Genomic DNA, 18,261 nt, shown 5'->3' with positions numbered 1-18,261 from the left:
TTAAGATTTCTGCTGACTTTCTCAGGGCTGATTTTTCCTTTTTCTAGTCTTGCAAACTTTCTGAACTTTAACCCTTTGCAATGAAACTTCCCAGACGGGGTGTCTGCATCCAGGTAATTCTAACACGTCTACGTATTTGTTTTGGAAAACTCACGTAAAAGTAATTCAGCTGGTTTTGATACAGTGGGGCTTTTGGATGGGGTGAGGGGGAAGAATTACTGCAGTTTTCCGTATAAAAATGTAGTTCTTATGAGTTTTCAAAGAGTTTTTATCTTTATTTTGTTCTATTTTAAATACAGCTGAGAGGCATTTCTCCTTTGTAAGCGCTTTCGGATTTCAGTGATGTTTGTGGTGGCTACCCATTGGTTTTGTGTGACCAGAAGTTGTGCTGTTGGTAGGAGATGTGGTGAGAGACCTTTTCAGACAGTCTGGAGGTGAGGGGCTGCTTGTGTGTGCCAACAGGGGGATGGATATTAAGTACCGGTTCTGCAGCTGGAGGAGCATCCTCCGCTCACCATTTCTTTGGAAAGTGTTGACTTTGAGCTTTTTGTAGGCAGAAGTCTTCAGTGATGGCATTTTAGGACCTCCCCAACCCCTGATAACAGTAGCAAGAAAACTATTTTCTCCTACAGTTCTTCTGGGCAGGGGACAGGATTTCCCAGCATTGTCCATGCTGCGCTTTCAGAGTTGGGGGATGCATACAAAACACAGAGCTCCGCTGCTCTGTAACAAATCTCTAGCATCTATGTTTTGTGATGTGTTTCCTACTGAGGAAAAGGGAAAGAAAGGCCAGACAAGTAGGAAAAGTATTATAAAAACTTTACAGAACGTGCTTACAGGGATGTCAGGGTTGCATATATAAGCATCCTAGCAGCAAAGTATGAAATACGACTTTGTTGACCTTATCTCTGTCCTTTGAAATCTGCACAGTGACTGTTTCCTTTGCACTCCTACACATAGTTGTATATGAATCAAACTGGATGCAGTGTTTCAAAGTTAAAAATTAAGGAAGTAAAATAGAAATTAATTCTTTGGAATGGAGCTCGTTTTCATTTCACTCACATGAAATGAAATAAGATAAGGCAGCATCCTGTTGATAGCATCCTAATGATAGTATTGTGAATTGATGCTGTATGTTAGTCACGGCGTATACTAGTAGGGTTTTATGTAACTCTTTGGAATAGTGCTTGCCCATCAGAAATTGTATGTAGATCTCTCTGCAGTAATTTTCAGACTGTGTTTTGGGCACTTTTCTGTATTTGCTGGGGTCTGCTTGCAGTTGGCAGGCAATCTCCAGTGAACTATTTGGGCATATGGCATTGGCTCGTTTTCCTTGTACTTAACTACTAATGACATTAAAAGAAGCCAAGATGCATTAAGTACCTCTCTAATATTAATTATCTTGATAAGAAGCTGCTTCAGATACTGCTAGAGCTGCAGATGTATACCAATGATTCGTGATCAGCATGAAGGCGAATGTGGGGAATAGGGTCAGAAGGAAACCGGGTACGATCTGTGATGGTCTGTTGAAATGTTGTTGCTGCTACAATAAAATTGAGCCCTCGGTGACCTGGTAATGTTGGAACAAAGGCGTAGGCACTTGATTCCAGGAACACAAAATCTGGCATTACCGCTTCTTTTGTCGTGCAGGAATAATTTTTGTCAAGTAAGACTGCTGGGTTCCTCTGAGTAAAGGTTTACAGCCCTTAAATAGCTCTTCCTGACACTAAGCGGTATCCCTTTTGTGCTTTACAAGTGTACTAGAAAGGCTGGCTACCAGCATTGGTACTGATGAATGGGACAGAAAGAAATTTATGGCATCAGATATTTTCCCAAGTTATTTCCCTTGCTGTTAGTTATTTTGAAGCATTAGGCTGCCTTGCTTGAATATAATTAATGTAGTAAATGGTTTGTTAGGCACCATCTGACCTTTTGTCTTGTTTAATTATAGGAGCTTAGCGCAGTGGTCTGTGTACAGTATTTGGCCAAAATAATTGCTTTCAGACTTTTATCTGGCCATGGCTATTTTTGGGGCAGCTGCGTGTATGGCTTTTCCTCCTCCCCACTCTGAACTTTGTGGTTTTTAGGTTCTCATTTGTAGCTGGTGCCGCTGCATTTCCAATTCACAAAACCAAAAAGTACTCAGTTGCTGCGTGATTTTGTTGCTAGTCATACAGTTCAATAGTTCTGCCTGCTGTCACAGGGTATGTTTTGACCTTCTGTAAGTCTTGCCCTTCATATTTAGAATCCATCAAACCATGGCGCAAATGGGAAAGTTGCTGTTGATTTGTTTCTTCTTGAAAGTTTTGGAAGTCTTATACAGTTACTGAAGTTGAGATTATTTCTTCCAGCAGATGTAAAAGTAGCAGCAAAGGATGAAATCTGCTGTACAAAGAATCTGTACAAACTCTTCACTGCACAGCAAAACCCTATTCATGTATTTTATTGGGTATATTAGTTCCATAATGAATGCCATCCTCCTCCAGCAGAACTCCTGTTGTCATGTCTAGGATACAAGATCATCTGCTAAGCTGAATACAACTGCTGTCTCATACTTGAGAATAATAGGGAAAAAAAAAACCCTGATATTTATTATGAATCTTATGGCTGTTTTATGTTTTATATCCAGTCTTTTCTGTGGTATAAGCACTGAAAACTGTTTTTCCTTCATCTGGGGAAGATGCTGAAATGATTCTCTCTTTTTATTTGGCCTGGAAATTTTAAGTAGAGTGTGAGCAGCACGGATATTTGTAAGCAGATACTTGGCCTTGAGGGCAAAGCATGCCAACATCATTATGTTTGCGGTGTACGTTTCTCAAAGATTGGCTGTTTCTGGAGGGATAAATGCTGGAAGAGTTAAATGTCAGAGAGCTGTTGTCAGTGTTCTTGATGAGGGTCCTTGACCTTGGGATCTTGCTCCTAACAGATGCTGTGACAGAGCCTGTTTGTCTACACGCCTTCAAAGTCCTCTTCCACACCAATTGCTTTGGAGAGGCCAATTCTTCTACACTGCCAAAAACTGCCAGAAATCCACTGGGAGCTGAGGGAGTGCAGCAGAGCAGGGCTGCAGGATGTGGTGGCCCTTCTTGCTGTTATGTCTTGGTGAAGAGATGTCCCCACAGCTGGTTATGTGTACTTCTGCTCTGTGCTTTCTGGAAGGCTGAATCTCTAAAATGTAAAAGAAAAGTAAATGTTGTTCACTGCGTAGCTCTGCAGTTGTCACTATACCCCTCTGGTTTGGTACAGTCATCTGTTTATTGTACTGAATTGCATAAAACTGTGTGAGATTAGGATGTTTTATAGCTGGGGTTGCAGAGTGACTATGAGTGCTCCCTGGAGGCTGAACACAAAATCATGCGAACCAAATGGTTGTTGGAGAAGGAAAGCTGTTCCCTCCCTTGTAATGTGTGTTGGTCTGCCTTTAAGATAAGTGACGCACCAGGTGTGGAAGACTTGGTGACATGTGGTGATTTGTTCTGCAGTTTTGTTACTCCATTATGTCACCAGGCGTAAAATTTGATAAGGGATCTTTATAGGATCCTCAGTTTCTAGTAACTCTGCTCTGATGTGTTCTCTTTCTGATTTTGGTAGTGGAGCTGCCTTTCAGTGTGTTGCTGGAAGGTTAACTTCTGGTCTCATCAGTCTTGCCTGTTCCTCACCAAAGGTTCTGATACTGTCTACAAAATACCAGTTCTCTTCCACTTAGATGCTGTCTCTGAAGGTTTGCAGGTTTTTGGACAAGGACCAGTGTAAACACTTTTTGTCTGTAGGCATATAATGATGTGTTCTATGGTAAGGGTCCAAAATGCCCTCATTCTTCAGATATCTACATCACCAAGAAATGCAGAATTTGACATTCTTTGATCAGTAAAGAAGTATCCACTGTATCCTCTTCATATTAATCATCAGACTTGTTCCTGCTAGTTCAGAGCACAGTTTTAACACAATTGCTTGTGAATCTGAAAAATGTTGTTGATGTTCTATGTTTCAGTGTGCAGAGCAGTTGTTCAGCTCAAGATTAGAAAGGGGAGATGGTGCTTTTCACCCTGATACTCTGGTAGTGAATATGGGCCAGTAATAAATGAAAACTGTTCCCATCTGATGGCTGTTCAGTCACCTGTGAAATGTGGTTTCTAATAGACAGGTTTCCAGAAGCAACCATGGCAATTAGCTGAGCAGAACCAGCCCCCTTGTCAAAGGACTCATTAGAGTGGTTAACAAGGACATCATGCCTCATCTTAGCCCAAAACCCATCCCCTCAGCTGTTTCCAAACACTTCCAGCACAGCAAACTATGATTGCTAACTGTGCTCTGTCTGCTTGCGGAGAAAGGCCAACAATTCACTGTCTCTCCTATAAAAACTTAATCCATAAAGGCAGAAAGTAGTAGAGTGCACAGCTGTGTTGATGAGGTCCTGGCTCCAGATGGAGTTGCTTGCAAACTATTCAAAGGCTTGACTGGTTTTAGGCTTTCAGCTTGTGGAAGCATTAGGGAGGGTATGCTGTATCTCCTGGTGAAGCTGATCACGTCCAGACTTGATAGTAGTTAGTGATAGTCTGGCGGAGAAGTCAGTGATTAATTTTAACAAATGAGTTTCCTTTGAATGTATGCTCATGCATACCAATTACAATAGCATGCCCGTGATAAAACTGAGGTCATTTTATTTGTTTAAACTTCAAATCCGGTAGCTGTGGCTGATTATTTTTTTTTCTAGTGTCTTAAAACTGTGGGCAGCCTCGTTGGAGGAAGAAAGAAACAAAACCAAGTGCCCATTCTTCCCCAGAACAACCTAAATAACAGTGAAATTTTCACAGTGGTTACAAAATATTTTCAAGCACTTAAGGAATATTAAACATTGTGTGTTGTAGAGTCTGGAAGGCCTCTAGTGTCTTCAGCAAATGTTAGGCCTGATCCTTAGTTGCCTAAAATAGGTTTGAGGTCTCTCACTGACTTCAGGTAGACTTTGATTCTAACTTGTGTGATTCCTAGATTGTATTCCGGCTACAGGCTCTTTTCAACAGGAGACAATAAACTTGGGTGGTAGGAAGGAAAGCTCCTAGGAAGCATATGTGAGTTAGGTTGTATTTTGATGTACTGAAAAAGTTGGTTTGAAAGCAAAGCCTGCTTGGGCTAAATATATCATATGACATTATAGAAGCATTGAGAGTAAGAGGAGCGCAGGAGTTTATTGAAGAAAATTGTATACTGTCATTATTGAAGAAAGCATTGTACAGTAGGAGGTCTTTCTGGAAACTGTGGTTCTTGTATAGAAATTGCATTATAGCTGCATAAACAAGAAACATTATTTCTTAAAGACACAGATGTGGTTTGGAGGATCACATGCTTGTAGACATTGAACTCTGCTACAGCACAGTACGTAGGGGTGCAGGGCCACGATCTGATTCCCTTGACTCCACGCACAGCACTGCTGAAGGGCACAGAACATCGAGCAGTTTTATACTCATGAGTTTGTGTGACGGTAGCTGTGTGGTGTTGACGTGATATGCCACCTTTTTTTCAGAAGCTTATCATTCACCCATAAAGCACATGTTCTGATTTAAAGCATAGTTAAAAGGTCTGCTTAGTGGAAGAAGTTTTACTAAGTATAAAAATGACTGCTTTGACAAAGTGGAGGTATACTTTTTTTTTAGCTTTTTTGAACATGCATGGTTCTCAATAGCCTTTGATTTAAAAGAAGGTTCGGAAAAGATATTTAGAAAACTGGAAGTCTGTTTAAAAGATTTGTTTCTTTCATTATCTCGACAAACCTTGAAAAGTAGTTTCCGTGCCTGCATAGTGATTATGTTTCAGAAAGAGTTCTTAGGGATTTTATTATGTGCTGAAACATATGTTTATAAAAAAGACTATAACCTGGTGGAAAAAGTGTCTTATAATAATAAACCTGTCGATGGGCCATATGCTGCCATCAGTATGTTTGAAAAAATAAATTCTTATACAAGTGTTAAGTAAGTTTACAGCCCAAGTGTTAAGTTGGGGTCAGGCTGTGGCTGGTCCTCTGTGGATTACTGGGGGAGGAAAGTACCTCTTCTCATGCTTTTTTCGTTAGCTCACACATTGAAGCAGTGAGGTAGAGCAGTGTAGCACATCCTCCCAAAGAGCACAGGAGTCTCCTAGTAGGAGCTCAGTGGGAGACCCAGAGAACCCCTTCTACAGCTCTCCTTGGAGCTCCATAGGTTTGTGCCAATCCACTCTAGGGTTGTGTGTTTTGTAAGCCTTGATAGAGATTTGCATGGTCTCTCTCAAGAAGCAAACGTGAGGTATCATCAGAGAATTGTAGAGTCTTTGGAAAGGACCTTAAAGATCATTTATCTCTAAGCTGCCTGCCATGGGCAGAGACACCTTCCACAAGATCAGGTTGCTTGAAACCTCATCCGGCTTGACTGTGATTATCAGCATGTAAAAGATGACAAACAGAGCTATGACAAATAGGTAACTGGATGAGAAATGTGGGAAAAACTTCAGTTCTTCCTATTTTCTGTGCAGATTGTTATATGGACTTTTTTGTGCTCATATTACAAACCTTTAAATGTAGGTGCTGTGGTGGTTGCAAAGCCTTTTGTTTCTGAAGAGCAAAAGTAAGTTGCAGTAGGTCAAAGAATGTGTTGTTGTTAAAAGGCTCTTCTGTGTGGGATCAGTGTTTGGTAAATGTAGGCACTTTAAAGCCTATTCTGCTTTTGATGCACTGGCATAACTCCTATGAATGGGAGTCACGCATGTGTGCATCTCAAAAAGAATAGGCCTCTTTGTAACTGAGGCACTCTCTGTGTAGAAACCTACTTCACTCAGAAGTGGTTTTAGTGTCCGGATGTTTTCCACTACTGATCAGCTGTGCAATGCTTATTTTTTCTGGTGACTCTGCAGGTGATAGCCATTGTCAAAGGAAATATCAAAGACAGGAGAATTATTTGAAGCGGTTGACCATGCTGAAGGCTATGTCAAGAGATGCATGAGGTTGCCATAGTATCTATTATCAAAATTGAGATTGTGAACAGAGCCGTTCCCACCAGGAGCAAATTCCTTAATCAGAATCTTTCCTGGGTTCATCAAAGCTTTGAGTTTGCTCAGGGGAAATCTGATTCTTGAGGGCTGAGATCTTCCCCATGGGTTTTCTACCCAGAAGCTTAATGAGGTATATTGTGTCTATGTGTACGTGGCTCCCGATTTTCAGCAGGCCCTTGGAGACTGAGGGAATGGGGCGGAGAGAGGAAATAAGGAGCAAAAGAAGCTTGGAGATAACAGCAAAGAGTTTGCAATTGCTGTTGAAATGGAGAACAGATTGAATCAGTAATCCATGGAGAAGAGGGGGAACTTCAGAGTTATGGGGATATTCTCTGGAAAAATAAGGCTTAGTATGGATTGAAGGAGTGGTGAGCAGACAGCAGCAAGTCTGAGGAGAAAACCATCAATGCCTAGTGCTTAGCTTTCCACTGAAGCACTTTGGTGCTGGTGAAGCTTGGAAGCATCACTGAACCATTTATCTTCAACATGGAAAAATGTAGCTCCCCCGTGGAGGCCGTCAAGTCTGGCCAGGTCCTTACACCCTGTTGGACCTGAAGGAAGGGTCGTGGGCTTTGGCACTGCCTCCTGAGTATAGCTGATGAGGTGACGAAGGAGCCTGCAGTAGGCCAGACTGGCTTGTCTACAGTATGTACAAGCCAGCGTGTGGTGTTAATGACTGCAGCGCTCAGAATTGGCACAAACCCACACTGAGTAATAAAATAGCCTGCAACTACTCCAAGGCACCAGTAGTAGCCAAGCAAATTTGGAATGTCTAAGTCAACCATTTTAAAGTTATGATGAGCCAAAAAAAATTAGGAAACAGTCCAAGAAATGTAGAACACTTTTCTGGAACTCTCATATCTCCAAGATGCCTTGGCTGATCTACCTCAAACTTTCCAGAGAAGCTTTCCTTGGCACAAGATCATGGCTGTGAAATTTCATGCGGCTGGGCTTTACTTTGTTGAAGCTATGAAGGTTAAAACTGAAAGCTGGTATAGAAAGCTAATCTCTCCATTAGAACTATTTCTTCATAGCTGGTCTTCATTCCTTTGTAACCGATCACTGCTATTTCTTGTTCAGGCTGATTGTATTTTTCCTATTTATTTTAGATTTCTTTATTTTTGGAAGCATGCATTCAGAACAATATAGCTTGGAGCCACATGTAGTATGGCTGTGTATGAGCAAGTGTGGTGGGAGAGAAATGTTAGCTCTATCTCTACACACATAATAGCTGCAGTCTTACTTCCACCTTGTTCTAATTGGAGAGAGGTTTATAGTGTATCTGGTTTGAGAGCTCGCTGTTTAATATAGGTTTCACCTCTGTGCTTGGCAGAATGGAGTCTGTAGGGCAAATGAGGGCAATGACAGATTCTTTATTTGAAAAATAGGCGCTATAGGAAAAGATATCAGAACGAATTAACTCACCCCTCTCAGTAGCAGCTTGGAGAAAGGGATGGGCTGAGGAATGTGACCCTCCCCCATTTGTACAGTCACACTGCAAAAGAGAAAAAGGGGCTGGTGGAAGGGGGGAACCGACTCAGATCACACAAGAAGTAGGGTGGCTTCAGACCTCCCTGCTGCTCCAGGCACTCATTTACTCTTGTAGCTCACTCATTGGTTCAGGCTGTGATCCTGGAATTCCACTACAGAGTCTCTCTGTCAACCTAGCTTTACTTTCTTTTACTTGCAAGAAAACGTCCAGTTGGCTATCTTGTCCATCTTGCTCCTGTCATGGAAAGCCATGAAGGTGCCAGTATCATAAGACTGGCAGCAGTGTTCTTCATGTATGGTCTTGAACTGCTCTTCTTTGTTTCAAAACAACTATAGTCTGGGGTGCTTAGCTGCTAGAATTATGAAATTTTAGGTAGGTATTAGGAAACATTCATCATCCTGGTAGTGCTTCTTATTTCTCAAGTTGTGGGTGCCTTGGCTGAGATTTTATTCTAGTTAGGAGTTAGGCCTGTTATGTACCATCCCTTCTGCTCTAAGTACTGGTTTCTGGATGCTGTGGGAACCAAAGCATGATGCTGCAGAAACTTGCTAACATTATGCGAAGCCAAAAGGATGACAATGAGCAAAAGCCTCTGAATGTGCTGTATTTAAAGACACTGAATTAATTTGACTGAGTCACTTTATAGCAGGGCAGAACAGATGTCAAGTTGGAATGAGCCCTCACCCTGAGGCAGCACTTGAGAGTGTTTGATGTTGATACTTGATTGTGTTTTTCTTTCCTGAGCTAGAGTTTAAAAAGCACCAGGAAACATTCTGGAGAAGTCAGGAGGTGCTGCTTCTTGAAAATCCAATGTCTGTTGCTGGCAGGATCTGCTGGTGCTTGCCACATTTCATGAGGCCTGCTCCGAGTAGGTGCAAGGACAGTCTTTGTGCTGTTTGCCACCTGTACTAGAGGGAGGTAGCTCATTGCCTGACATACCCCAGTACAAACTTATAATTGTATGAACGCAGCACATTATCATGGGTTAATTTGTGAAAGAATGCCTGCGTAAAATATGTATCAAAAGGTTTTCTATTTGCTCGGGCGTTTTTATTATTAGGAGCTCTAAAAAAATGAACACAGCCAGCTAAAAATCAATCTGCTGCTATACAGACAGCCAATGAGAAGAGTGCAGGATGGGTGTAATGTGATCACTGCTGTTTAAACCAGTGATCAGCTATACTACTACATTCTGCAAAAGCTGCAAGTACTGGAGAAACCCTGCTGAAAACTCCTGAACCACAAAATTAACATAATTAAGCCTTGCAGTCAATGGAATATACGTTGGGTTTGCAAGGTCGAAAGATAAATGAAGGCGCAACTATCACACAGTGTAGACATAGATTTTTGCTTCTGTTGTGCAACACAGGCTCTTACATTTTTAAAATATCAACTGTTTTGAGTTGAAAGTGCCATGAAGATTCTTCAGTTGGTAATACCAGTGAAGCCATGGTTATCAAAAAGGAAGTGGAAAACAAGGGATACAGGTATAAGTGTGCATCTTTTGATTACTGAGCTAGCTCAGGCATTGCTGCGAGTCTCTGTAGTGCTCTGCATAGAGTCCTTGAATGATTTCTTCAGTAAGCAAGGCCACAGTGGGAGAGATCACCTTAATGCGTTTTTATTGTCTTGGCGTTTCTAGGCGTAGTGTGTCTGCAATCTGCGGGCTGCCAAACTGCTAAGCTTTGAGTTACTACTGGTGCTGCTTTATCCTGTGCTTGCAGATGAAAGTTTCCAAGGAGCCTTATAAACCCACTGCACAAACTGAGAGAAGGGACAAAAAACTGAATAGCCTGCGGAACTGCCGTGTTATAGCACTGCCTGCTGCTGCAGCAACACCCAGCTGTGCTTGGAAAGGCGTACCAGTACCATGGCTAATTGATGCAGCGGCCAATAGTAATTCATTCCCTTGACTACTGAACAGTTGAACATGGCTAAGATAGACATCTGATCTGGCTCAAAAAATCAGTGAAGCCAAGTTCTCCTTCTATATATGATTTGTCCCTCCCCTAAATTGTTTGGAATCAGCAGTATAGAAGTGTGATTAGTAACAGCAGATCACCAAGAGGATTGCTCATGACCTCATGCCATTCATTTCTCAGAAAGTAATATGTGATACCACATTGGCTCCACTGTGGCTATGGGATTTAAGGAAAATTGACTTTTATTTTTCATTCAGATCTGCAAAAGAAAACAGTTTCATTTTTGAATTTTGAAATGGAATACCTTTCTAACCAAAATATGCCTCTCATTTTCCACCCATCTGAAGTGAGGTTACAAAAGAAGAAAATTACAAGCCTCCCGCATGAAAAGCACTCAGGAAAATGTCAAGTGACTTGGAAACAGACATGCTGGAAAATCATGTCGTCAACATAAAGGCAGATTGGGTCAAGTCTTACAGCAAGGGTGACTGGTTCATAAGTCTTGGAGAGCATTCCAGATAGGACTGCTGATCTTCCTAAGGTTTTGGAAATCAGAGAGTTGTTATAGTGACATGACAATGCTGGAAAAATATTCACAAATTCACCTGTCGTGGCTGAAATGCTGCAGAAATAACAGATCTAGAGAGGTACGTGGAGTGCATAGAGTGCACATTATAATAACATTGTTGCATTTTCCAGGAAAGTCAGTACTTTCAGACAGCAAATGTTGTATACTAAAAGTCTTTTCTTTTTTTCCCCCTGATTTTCTGATGTCCAAGCCAAGTGAAACTGATTTTAATCTAAAGACACCAATGTGCCTCTTTCTTACAACAGTGTGCTTGGCAGAGAAGCAATGAATTAGAATTTGCATACACTTGGGTTCTGTGACGCCTGGAGAAGAAACCGTGTGTGTTACCTAATGCTGGCTTCTGTACAGCATGCCCTTAGGAATGTTCTGTTTAAGTGGCTTGAAAATATGTGATTATTCTCTATGTGCTTTTCTACACTCTACATCCTTATGGAGACTGTGACATTTACAGTGTCTGCGGTCTGGAATATTGCTTTTGCCATAGCTTTTAATGGTTATCTTCTACTTTAGCAGAGACCTTGGCACAATGATGGCATGGAAGGTTTAACAGACACAAATTCTTACCTGCATGCAGTGATAAAGTTAGAGAACACTTCAAAAGAATCAGTGTTTCTATTTGCTTGATCCATAGAAATTCTGTTGCTTCAATTTCTTTGCTTGTAAAAAAAATCATGCAAGTCTGCTTGTTCTTTTATCAAAAATGATTCATACCTGAGGAACACTTTTAATTTGGAAATAATTAGTAAATAAGTCAGATAAATACTATCCACTGAGAATCATGAAAGCACATTGGACAGGATTCATAAAGAGCTGCATTGAATTCTAACAATTAAAGCTTAAAACTTATCAGTACGATAAGTCTATTTCATCACAAATTAGCTCCGTGTTAATAACTTCTGTCTTCTGAGCAATCTGAAGAGACTTCACAATCTCACAAAGTGGCTAAAATAGAAGGAGAAATTCGGTAAAAGTTGAACATCTTTAGACGAAAGTGTGACTGCATCCAGATATCTGATTTACTTACAAGCTTCATTTATTGCAAACCAATCTGCAGCACAGTTCTTCTTAAATTCATCTTCAAATTGTAAAGTCTAATACTTTGGGACCCTAAGATGCTGCAGGATTGTAGTGTAGCTCTGTGGCAATGTGTGGATGTCTTTGTGAATGCCCAAGGCTATGCCATTCCATCCTGCAAAACATGAAGTATGATAACCTGATTTTTTGCTCTGCTTGCAGGGTGCTGTGTAGCACACTTGTATCTGCTTTAGTATTTTTAATTGTAAAGCTTCTCTATCTGCATTATTGATGTGGAATATAGATGTAAATCAGGAAATAAAAGGGAGAATCATCTAAATGTTAATAGCATTAAGTGTGAGCTCTTCGATCAGACTAGATGTTCATTCATTTAGTCCCTGAACAGGGCTGAAAAGCCATCAACAAAATAGGTTTGACAGGATTGGGTGTTGCTACGGAGTCTATGTTAAGACAAAGATTTCTTTCTCAGAACATTCTCTTTTTGTGCTGGCAGAGAAAACCTTCTTTTGATCGATTTAGGGCAGTGAATTGTCTCCACTTTATTACTTACTCTTTGCCTTTAGCACTTAAAAGCTGCAGACATGGATTGGGGCTGTATTTTACAAGACAAGGGCAAAAACACTTGGAAGTTTGTCTCAGTTCTTACTGACGTTTTTTCCTGATTCTGCAAATGGTTGCTGTCAATGTTATCAATAGGCTCCCGGAGTGGTAGGTGGTGCCATGGATAAGGAAGGGCTGATAGAACTGGGGTTGTTCAGCCTAGAGATGAAGAGGCTCTGGGGAGGCCTCGTTACAGCATTTCAGTACTTAAAGGGAGCCTATTTAAAAACAAACAAACAGATTTATTACATGTTCTGATAGTGATAGAACAAGAGGGAATTTTTTAAACTAAAAGAGGGAAGATGTTGATTATTTTTTAGGAGGAAATCCTTTACCCAGAAGGTGGTGAGATACTGGCACAGACTGCGCAGACAAGCTGTAAATGTCCCATCTCTGGGGGTGTTCTAGGCCAGGTTGGATAGGGCACTGGGAAGGCTAATTTAGTAGGAGATGTCCCTGCCCACAGCATGGAGTTGGAATTAACCCATCTGCAAGGTCCCTTCCAACCTAAACCATCCTATGATTAAAGTTAGGAACCTGAAGAGTTGCCAGCACTGGCGCCAGACAGGCTCATGGTGTATGCAAACAAGCAGGTGAGTGTGCTAAGGAACAGGGGGGCAGATCTCAGCTACTCCTTGCAACAGCCAGGAGGGAGCCTGCACCCATGCCTACTCGGTTGCCAGGATGCCACTAGATAGTAGTAAAGGAGAAATAAAGTTTCATACATCTTCCTGAGAGGGTAGATAGTAAAAGAATGCATGCCATTGGTGACTTGATGAAGCTACTTCTTTTTGTGGGGCAGTCTCTTGTCTTCCCCTGTGTGTCCTTCACCCTGCTGAGGCAGGCCATTTTCCAGGAGAATCACATTCTTCTAAGTGGAGCATGCAAAAGATAGGCCTTTTTTAATGAAATCAGCAGTATTTCAAAGAACTGACTATTGGCTGAAGAGTGAAGATGACATAGCAAGCATTTGAAATCCCAGTAAAGAATTTTATGAAAATCTTGTAAATTTCACTTGTTGAAGAATTGCAGGGAGGAAATGGATACTGATTAACTTCAGACTTCAAAGTCGATATTTAAATTGAGGATTTTTCCTCTGGAGGTAAAGGCGTGTCAACAACCTCTGCCAGCTATCTTAGTAATAAATGTGTTTTCTATTCCTCAGATTCATCTATAGTATCCTATAAATCTAAAAATGCAAAGGTTTAGATTCCACTGTCTCTTATGATGGTTAAAATTAGCACCAAATGCTAATTCTACTGATACATCCTGTGAGGATTAGACCAAAATATTATCCTGTTATTTCAACTTTTGTGGCAAAAACAACGAATGCAGCTGTCTCACAGTCCAGCCAGCTCTCTCTCACATTTCACCTCAGTTTCTCACTGTTGTAATGCTGTCAGAGCTTTCAGAGACCCTAACTTTTTTTGTTCAACTTTCCACCTTGTAAAGTCCTTTGTACTTCGTAGGGAGTGAATGGCAAGCTCTAGGCAAGAAGATTGGCTATACTTTATGCGCACAGCATGTAGACACTAATGACTGCACAAAGGGTAAAGCTGTGGAGAAGCCAACCAGCAGCCCTGATCTGACACTATTCGTTATGCTGGTTCCACAATGGTAGTCATCAGAGACTGGAAACTTTGCAGGTAAAATTCAAGTTCTAGTGGTTAGGATCAGGTTACAAACAGCTGTATCTCCCATAGAAGAGATTTCTGTTGATCTTGTCATAATTCAAACTAATATTGCCCTAAAGCAGGCAGAAAATGGTACCAGAATGAAGGAGGAAAAGAAAACAACAACAACAACAAAAAACAACCCTTAAGTACAAATACCACTATATTTTGTTTTGCAAAGCTAAAGAAAACATCCCAGCTAGTATTGGTTGGCTTATCATCAGCATGGTCATGTTAAGTATTAAAATATACACACATTAAAAAAGGTAGAGGAAAAAGTATTCCAGTCCAGGAAACTTTGGTTTTTGGATTGTATTTGTAATTTAAAAAGGGCTGAACAGACTTCATACTTTAGTTTGGCGGAGCTTCTTCCAGAGTGAAACTTCTCATTCAAACTTCTAGCCTTGAGCAAATAAGCCTGCAGAAGAAATGTTTGTAAATGTGTGAGAATACGGAAATGAAATATTAGCAGTGATACTTTTCTAAGTGCTCTCTTACCATTATGTTGCTAACATAAACAAATAGGATTTGGCTCGAGACAGAGATGAGAAATGGGGAACAATTTATTTACCATTGTTCTTTTTTAGAGTTTTAAAACAAGAGCCTGCTTCCCTGCTTTCTGGAACAAATATAAAAATACAGACTAGAGCCTAATAAAAAAGTAAGTAATAAAGAGCAAAGCAAAACTCAATGCACATAGGACTTGCGTTATTGGATCATACAGTTGAAACATACTGCATGGATGTGAGGTTTACTGCTATACTGAGATAGAGACGTTCTGTATATCTCAAAAATATTATTGTGTTGGAGTGGAAAGCCGAAGTTCTCAAACCATTCCTGCTTGGAACAGTTGGTGAGTTCGGTTGGGGTTTCATGGCACTGTCGACACAGACCTTTTGTAACTGTGCTCTCTGTTCGTGTGCACGTTGGTAGAAATGCTTTCATCTTTCAGGAAGCAATTCAGATTGCCCTTTTTCAGTGCAATTACTGCTCTGTTAAGTTCAAGTAATATAGCATCTAAAAACATTTATGGAGCAAAGAAAAGATGTCTTTTATTGTAACCTTGCCAAGAGCAGAAATAAAATGAGCTGCTGTGCTCGCGGTGTAGAACTGCATGAGGATTTGCAACATCCTATTTCTTGTGGTTTAGTCCTGCGTGCAGTCAGAGATTTGTGTGATTTAATGAGACTGTGATTCGTTTATCCTGTCAAGCTTTAAATAAAACACCCTCAAAGCACTTCCTTCCTTTTTTGAATTATGTGTTTCTGCAAGTACAGTATCAAAAGCTGTCCCTCAAAAATAGTGGGGAGAAGCCAAATACGGTTCTATGTGCTGGCTTGACTTTTTCCTTATGTTGCATTGGACACCGAGTAAACTATCCATTTCTCTGTGTCTCTCTGTCTTGTTTCAGGCTGCAAGAAATTGATGCCATCATGTTTGGTTACACATGACATCAGTATGTTGGCATGGGCTGCTCCTAAACTGGCGTTTTGCAGGAGGAAGGGATTAAAACCTCCTGTGGGCAGGGAAGGATTAGTCCTGCAGAAATCAGGCTGTGCTGAAGATAGGCAGCAACTCCTGCTTCTGCTTGCACTCTGGGCACCAACCCTGCCTGTAGTTTGGAGCATCTCTGCATGGTGCGACATTCACAGGTGGAATAGGGTAAAATATGTGTCACTGTTCTGGATTCTAATCCATTGCAAAGCTCAGTCCCCAGTGTTGAGTGGGGTTGCAGGGGAGCGAGGGTCCTGCTGCTCACCCAGACTCATAGTTGTTACAGAAGCATGCTGGCCATTGACTGGTTGGGTGATATAGGGTGATATAGGGCAGGATATCCTGGGACAGACTCCCTCCTAACATGAGGGGGATTCACCTGGTGGGTTTGATGATTCTGATGGAAGGAAGTTTTTCCTTCCAGTTCTCACTCCTTGGTGCTGTGGTAACCCAGCTTTCCTGCCCTGTGCACAGCTGGACTTCCTTCCTGCCCATCCCAACCTCTCTCTCTCACCCTTCCTCTTCCTTTGTTTCTTCTGTGTGCTCACTTTATCATGGACCTTCCCTTGACAGCGGAAGTAAATACCTTAACAAGGTGCGTAGGAATGAATAGAAGATCAGAGAAAAAAGTTGTGGCCATCAGTCCAATGGCTTTGTTTCTTTACTGCTCTTTTATTTGCAGCCAGCTTGCTCTTTCCTGCAAACTCACAGCATTAGGCTTCTCAGGAGCCTGATGCTGATCAGATCCTCTGGAAATGAGTATTACTTTGCAGTACTACTTGCAGTTTGGGAGTGGGAAGGAGGGAGGGGCAAAGATGCACAGGTGTAGTGCAGAGATAAACATAGACTGCGTTTTGGCCTGATCCTGTCATGGAAGCAGGCAGTGCTGACAAGTGGTGCAGTGTCAAGCAGACTTGAGCCTTTGCATCTTGCTGTCAACAAAGCCAGGGCACTGCAAAGGTCTGATAAGAGTGAATGGCAAAACCAGGGCTCAGATGCAGTAGGTAAGGCAGAGTATATGTATCACATGGATACATGAGGGGCTTCTGGAAAGGTAGGTAAAGTAGGTGCCAGGTATGTTATGATAATTACTTTTCAGTACAACTGTATGATACTCATACTCTGTAGTTTTTGAGGAGCACAGGAGTGATTCACTGTGAAGTTGCTCTGAATGTTAATGTGTGGGAATGCGTGCATTTCTTAGTTATGAAACCAAGACTGGTCAGCTCATCACCAGACTGTGAAAGACAAAGAGTTGGTGTTCTCACTCTCAGGAGTGTTGAATCTCAGTGTGTATTGAAGACTGAGAAAACGTGTGGCAAATGGGGTGGATGGAGGTTGATCTGTGAGGTGCAGCCAGTCCCTGAAGTGCCAGGTTTTTCATGGCTCTTGATGCTGTGATGTTCACTGCCATTGGCAGTGGCAAAGCCTGCATGTCAGGCTAAGACTGAGTACAGTTTTTTATACGGAAGTTGTCAACCCACACTTACGTACATGTATGTATCGAGGCTCAATGTGGCTCTGGGCAACCTGGTCTAGTGGTTGGTGACCCTGCATATAGCAGTGGGCTGAACCTAGATGATCATTGTGGTCCTTTTCAACCCAGGCCATTCTATGATTCTGTGTGATCTCTGGATTGTGCTGGAGGTGCTGTGTGTGGCCTGTAGGAAAGCGATAGCTGGTCCCAGTGCCAGGCAGTTAGAACTTGATGATAGAGTGTGGAGGGAGGGTATCAGAGGCACAGAAAATATCTTTGACTTCCCACTAAAACCTGGAGATTTACGCTTCTAAGTCCCTGTGCTCCTACAGAATAATCTGGGATGCGTTCCTTGGCAGAAGCCTCACTGAGCATTTCTCCAGCTGCTGGGTTGCCAGCTTGAGTGAATTTTACTGCGAGTCTCACTATGTTTGGTAATAGTTTTACAGACTGAGCTACTGGAAATGGGTCATTAGTTATAAATGAAAACACTAACAAAGAAAACAGCTCTCCCCACTATCCCCCTTCAACTCGAAACCCTAGGTTTTGTCATAGAACCTGAAGACAGGCACCCTGCCTGCCTACATTCATTCTCAAGAGCAAACTAAAACCTGAGACTCTGCCTTCCAGATGCTCTAGCTTGGAATGCTTGGCTTGCATTAAACAAATGACTCAGGTTAGCAGTGCTGTCATTTGTCTCTCTCCTAAGGAATCTCCCCTAAGAAGAAGAAGATAAATAGGAATACTACAAAGGCACTGAGCAATGTTGAAATCAAAAAGAAAAAATCTGAAGTTGTTTTGATGTTTCTTCTTCATTTCAGAAGATGTTTTCTTAAGTTACCACAAGTAATACAGAATGCAGCTTGACTCAGCTGAATATAATGCTAAAGGAAATAACCAGATTTATTGGGACTAACAAGGAAGTTGTCCAAAAGAGATTCATTAATTAGGACACCTCA

General features: G+C 41.5%; 1 protein-coding gene across 7 annotated transcripts in view; it reads left to right on the top strand.

Annotated features, from left to right (window-relative positions):
- Positions 1-18,261, top strand: part of ST6GAL2 (ST6 beta-galactoside alpha-2,6-sialyltransferase 2) — a 178,642-nt gene that overhangs the window by 128,776 nt on the left and 31,605 nt on the right. Inside the window, exon 2 of one of the 7 annotated variants that reach the window (XM_072359974.1) lies at positions 48-113. The exons of the other annotated variants lie outside the window; for them this stretch is intronic. Within the exon in view, the coding sequence (XP_072216075.1) occupies positions 81-113 (33 nt within the window). The 5' untranslated portion in view covers positions 48-80. The remainder of the gene's footprint in view (positions 1-47; positions 114-18,261) is intronic. 7 annotated transcript variants of the gene reach the window in all.

The sequence above is a fragment of the Excalfactoria chinensis genome, chromosome 1, assembly GCF_039878825.1.
Source record: "Excalfactoria chinensis isolate bCotChi1 chromosome 1, bCotChi1.hap2, whole genome shotgun sequence".
Classification (NCBI taxonomy): Eukaryota; Metazoa; Chordata; class Aves; order Galliformes; family Phasianidae; genus Excalfactoria; species Excalfactoria chinensis.
Note: the sequence above shows the minus strand (reverse complement) of the source record. Positions and strands in the feature narration are given on the sequence as shown.